Here is a 6000-nt window from a genome sequence, read left to right as displayed (position 1 = left end):
ATAAAGATGAGCAAATAATAACTCAGTTCTCCAGCTAATGAACTGATGCACAAAGTGGCTACATAATTTATCCAGGGTCACAAAAGAAGCTAACTTAAAAACTGGGAATTTAATTGATAAATCCTGATTTCCCGGTTTCTAATCTAACCTGCCTCTATTGGTATAGAATTGTAAGAGAGTCTTATTTACTGGTTATTATTATTTTAGCACATTTGACATACTAGTGGCTTCCCACCCCTCCTCTAAAACTGGATGGTTATATTTGTACACGAGAGGCCAGGAATTTTTTAATAGTCCTATCTACTGCATGTTATACAAAACAAGCTTATACTAATATGCCAAGCAGTTCTTAAACTGAAAGTGTTGTGGAAAGTATTTAAAAATGAAATGTTAAAAAGAATTAATTAGTGTTTTCATTCTGGAACCAAGAATGAGAAATCGACTGTTTATTTTCTCCATGTATATGTGGTCATCTTAGCCTCAGTGTATGAATCATAGTGAGCTGAGAGACTAGTGGAGTGAACTTTCTGCAATTTCTTGGTCAAGTACAACCAGATTTTGATTTTACCTTATTAGTAACTGGTATGCATCCATGTATACAGTTTACTAAATATATTTTCATAACATATATGCATGAGGGCTAAATAAAAATTCCATGGAGAAACTTGTCTGGCACTACATACTTTTTGAGTTCTTATAACATTTTCTTACGTTAGCTATTTTTGTACTTAGATTTTTAAAGCTACAGCACAGACTTCAGCTGCCTGAGCAGACATGATGACAGGTAGCAGTAATAGGCTATTATTTACTCTGAATCATTATGTAGGCTCAATTTCAGGTTTTGGAGAGAAGTGCACTTTGGTAGTTATAGACCCTTCCGCCTCTCTCTCCCCTGCCCCCAGCTTGTGCATGTCCTAAAATCCTCACAGTTCCTGCTCTCATAATTGTTTGTTCCTACAGACTACAACTGCAAGTCTTCTTTCCCTCTCTTCCTCTGCTTCCATTCACTGCCATCCTGCTTCCTGATCCTGTTTTTTCTACTTCTATACTCCATGCTTTGTTGCTGTCACTTCCAATTAACCCTAGTTAGTGCCTTTGTATTGGAATTGGGCTCCTTCTTGCTGCTTCTTGCTATCAAGACTCCAGCATGAGGAGCACTGAAAGCATGGGAGTAACAGTTTCCCTAATCTCAGATCTGGAACAAGGCATGACAGCAGCCTTCAGAGCTATGAGAAGCAACGGAAGAGAAAATCTCTCAAGCACCTGCAAGTCTAGGATGGACTCTGACCAGGTATCATGTAAGAGAGGTACAGGGACTGAGCATGCTCTCTGGAGGTAGATTCTTTGGAGGATAAAGCTGCCAGCTCCAACAAATCTAATGAGCATGTATGATCTTCAGTTCTGCAAAAACTTACAGCTTTACCATATTTAGGGTTATTTCCATGAAAAGACACATTTTTTACTCTTGCCAAGTTTCAAGTCCTTGTTCCAAAGGTGTGAGAATTAAATGGATAGGGGCCCCTCTATACCTTAGGTGGATGTATGGGTTCACTGAAGTCGGTAGAAAATTTATGAATGGCTTCAGCTGGGGTCAGAATTTCACCCACTGTGTTCAGGAAACTGAAACTAATATGAACCATATCTTAAAATGAACAAGGAACTGCTTTTTGTATTTGTCTTCTCAAGCTGAGGAGAAACCACCACTATATTGACAGAGCCTGACAGTACAAAGGTACTGCTTAAGAAATAACAGACTAATTACTAATCATAGAACATTAGGGTTAGAAGAGACCTCAGGAAGACATCTAGTCCAATTCCCTCCTGAAAAGCAGGACCATCCGCAGTTAGATCATCCCAGGCAAGGCTTTGTTTAGCCAGGTCTTAAAAACCTCCAAGGATGGAGATTCCATTCCCTTTCTGGGTAACCTGTTCCAGTGCTTTACTAACCTCCTTGTGAGACAGTTTTTCCTAATGTCTAAATTAAACTTCCCTTTATGCAGCTTGAGACCATTGCTCCTTTTTTTTGGTCATCTGTACCACTGAGAACAGTCCAGCTCCATCCTCTTTGGAACCCCACTTCAGGTAGTTGAAGGCTACTATCGAATCCCTACTCAGTCTTCTCTTCTCCAGACTAAATGAGCCCAGTTACCACAGCCTGTCCCCAGAAGTCATATTCTCCAGCACTTTAACCATTTTTGTTGCCCTCCACTGGACTCTGCAATTTGTTCACATCCTTTCTGTAGTGTGGGGCCCAAAACTGGGCATGATACTCCAGATGTTGCCTTACCAATACTGAATAGTGGGGAAAAATCACTCTCCTTGATCTGCTGGCAACGTTTCTACTAATGCAGCCCAGTATGCCATTAACCTTCTTTGTGCCAAGGGCACACTGTTGGTTCATAATCAGCTTCTTGTTCACAGTAACCCAAGGTCTTTTTCTGAAGAACTGCTGCTTACCTAGTTGGTCCCCAGCCTGTACTGGTGCATGGAATTGTTCCAGCCTAAGTGCAGGACTTTGCACTTGTCCTTATTGAACCCCATGAAATTTCTTTGGTCCAATTTTCCAATTTGTCAAGTTCTCTCTGAATCCTAGCTCTACCTTCCAGTGTATCTACTGTTCCACCCAGCTTGTCATCTGCGAACTTGCTGAGGGTGCGCTCCATCCCATCTTCCAGTTGATGAAAATATTGAACAAAACCAACCCCAGGACTGACCCCTGGGGTGCACTACTTGACGTTGGCTGCCAACTAGACATCAACCCTTTGAGCCCAACAATTCAGCCAGTTTTCTATCCACCTTACAGTCCATATACCCAGCCCATACCTAGGTTAATGTTTATATTAAGAACTGGCTTGTTTAGCCATTTCTAAAAAGTTTTCTTGCCAAACAAGTTTCTGCAACTTTTACAGTTCTCAAAAATGTACATTTTAATTGGTCAGGTTGCATTTTTATATATAAAGGCCATTAAAGTTTATATCATAATTATTTTGTCTCGTACATATTGATTGTTCACAACTTATCTTTATTTTTCTTTTAATTATGTGTGATTGCATTGTTTTAACACAGAAAAGGCCATTAGCCTGACTTCTCACTTCTATGACACAGTAGAAAAAGAGAAAAATATTCCTCCTACCATAGAGGAGTTGCAGAAGCTACAGGAATATTTTGTGATTCATGATAGATGTTCTCTGAAGTGATATCTCAGCCAAAGGTGGAGAGAGACAACTGGAGTAGGCAGTCATTTCTCAATGTTGTCAGTTTCCATTTCAGTGTAGGTAAACGTGCTCTTTTAGAATACAGACTGCGATGGACCTGCTCTGGCTTCTTTTCAGACTTTGAAGAGGTTCTCAAAATCTCTTTGGTCTCCAAAGGGCTCCTGAAGACTTGCTAAGTCATCATTGACCACAAGATGAACATGAGCCTGCAATGCGATGCTGCGGCTAGTAAAGCAACCAAAACGCTGGCTTGCATCCATAGATGCTTCTCAAGCAAGTCCCCGGACGTCATTCTCCCCTTGTACTCGGCCTTGGTGAGGCCACAGCTGGAGTACTGCGTCCAGTTTTGGGCTCCACAATTCAAAAAGGATGTGGAGAGGCTTGAGAGAGTCCAGAGAAGAGCCACGCGCATGATCAGAGGTCAGGGAAGCAGACCCTATGATGACAGGCTGAGAGCCCTGAGGCTCTTTAGCCTGGAAAAGCACAGGCTCAGGGGTGATCTGATGGCCACCTATAAGTTTATCAGGGGTGACCACCAGTATCTGGGGGAATGTTTGTTCACCAGAGCGCCCTGAGGGATGACGACTAGGTCGAACAGTCATAAACTACTACGAGACCGTTTCAGGCTGGACATAAGAAAGAATTTCTTTACTGTCCGAGCCCCCAAGGTCTGGAACAGCCTGCCACTGGAGGTGGTTCAAGTGCCTACATTGAACACCTTCAAGAGCAAACTGGATGCTTATCTTGCTGGGAACCTATGACCCCAGCTGACTTCCTGCCCTTTGGGCAGGGGACTGGACTCGATGATCTTCCGAGGTCCCTTCCAGCCCTAATGTCTATAAAATCTATGAAACATATAGGGTATACTTAGTCTTTTCTTGACATAAGTAATCTTGGTCTAGGCTTAGGTCTGTTATGCACTATCATAATATGAATAATTACCATAATAGTAACAATGAGTACATTCAATATTCTCTGTCTCTCTTTGTTTTCAGAATTAAATTCCTTGAAAGGTTTGACAACCAATGACCTACAAGAAAGCCAGACCAATTATTTGTATATCAAGAACAGGCTGGGGGGAGGAACAGATTAAGACAACACACTTCCCAGTTAGAAGGGCAGTCCTTTGAATGTTTCAGGATTAAGCAATGGTTTGCCAGGAGTGTGAGCCTCTGTGAAATTCCAGCCCATGTTTAGTCTACAAATAACCATGTAAGTAGTAGCCCTGCTTTAATTTAAAGCTTAACATTAAGTGCCAATGGGGGATGTCTGCTAAAAATGTTGGTATCTGCAGTGTGCTGGACACATCAGAGGTGTAGATTTTTGTGAGTTCTTTTAACTTAGATGCTTAAATTCCACTGAAGTTCTATTTTAGATGCCTGTGTTCTTTTGTGAATCTTGCCTTTAGCCTATAGATTATTCACATTTCAGTTAATCAGAACTATCACAGATATTGTACAGTGAAGCCAGTGGGATTGTTGATTATAAAAGGACCAGGCAAAGGAGAGAATTGATGGGGGTGTATACAAATTAATCGTCTGCCACATAAAAATTGGAATGGAAAAATCAAATTAATAAAGGTGAGAGAGGTAAAAACAAAACTTGCATCTGTTAACCTTCATTCACATGACCGTCTCCAAAGGTCTCTTTTCCAGATTTACTGAATATTCTTGGTAGAGTCTGTTAACTTATTTTTAAGATAGTTTAGAATATAAGTAAGGACTTCATGGCAGAGCCAATTTCGAGGGCATTTCATGGTGTCCATGCCCCTCGATGCTGAGTGGCAGAGAAGCCCTGCCCTTGGTGATGGTCGGTAGAGAGGCTCCAGCAGAGGGAGGAGGGGGAAGGGGGCAGCTGCCATTTTATCTGCTGTCCTTCATGCTGCCAGCTGGCACCTTCCCCTCCCAGCAGCAAGGACCACTGGCTCTCACTGTGGAGCTAGCATTTTATTTTGAAGGGTTTTTGTTGTTGTTGATTTCACAGATTTTGTGGACAATCCTGGACTTCATGGGTTCTGCAAAACTGCGAATTAATAGGTCCCTAAATATAAATATTTGAACAAAAGTGGCTTTTTAGCACAACCAAATCAAATGGCTGGTTAGACTTCTGTCTTATTCATATTCTATAACTCTCACGCTGGTCCTTTCCTTTCTTCTAATGAAAGAACTAGATCTAGATGGAGTGTTTCATAGCCTGTTTCTTCTTGCTGGGAGTTTAATACCCTACAAACCCAGCAGATATAAATCAAGGACAGGGTGCAAAAGGCACAAAATAAGTGAAGTTTATTCTAAGATAGTAGTAATAAAAGAAGTATTTAATAGATACTGAGACCACACAAGACTCATGTATAGTATCCAGTCCTGGTGATTTGTTGTTTTTTGGAAAGCAAAAAGTCTGTAATGGAACAAAGCAAGTCTGTTTCATGACTGCTGCTTTCTACTTTAAAACAGAGTAATGCATAACATAGCTGGTGTAGACAGATGAAACATTTACAGTGTTTTAAAATTCTATCAGAATCCCATGGGTTATGTTGAATGATGTTACTCTTTAGTTCAGTAATAATAGTTCAGGGTACCATTGTTCCCTGGGGCCCTGTGAGATCCTTTTAAGGATATCATGCAATATTAGGTGTGTAAACACCTACACGATTCACAAGATAAACCCAGAGATTTCAAGTGGGAATCAATAGTGTCAAAGCCTTCTGATCTGTTGTAGTCTTTCTGAGCGCTCTGCAACAGAAGAATTGCTCTTATTTTTTCATAGTCAGAAAACAAGTGAAAGCTAA

General features: G+C 41.0%; 1 protein-coding gene across 3 annotated transcripts in view; it reads left to right on the top strand.

Annotated features, from left to right (window-relative positions):
• Positions 1–4363: 4363 nt before the first annotated feature.
• PDS5B (PDS5 cohesin associated factor B) overlaps positions 4364–6000 on the top strand; it is a 169131-nt gene continuing 167494 nt past the window's right edge. For 2 of the 3 annotated variants that reach the window (XM_019498287.2, XM_019498288.2), the window contains exon 1: positions 4364–4427. In XM_019498287.2, the coding sequence (XP_019353832.1) occupies positions 4405–4427 (23 nt within the window). In that variant the 5' untranslated portion in view covers positions 4364–4404. The remainder of the gene's footprint in view (positions 4428–6000) is intronic. The other variant, XM_019498286.2, reaches the window with a different exon arrangement.

Source organism: Alligator mississippiensis, chromosome 1, assembly GCF_030867095.1.
Source record: "Alligator mississippiensis isolate rAllMis1 chromosome 1, rAllMis1, whole genome shotgun sequence".
Classification (NCBI taxonomy): domain Eukaryota; kingdom Metazoa; phylum Chordata; order Crocodylia; family Alligatoridae; genus Alligator; species Alligator mississippiensis.
Note: the sequence above shows the minus strand (reverse complement) of the source record. Positions and strands in the feature narration are given on the sequence as shown.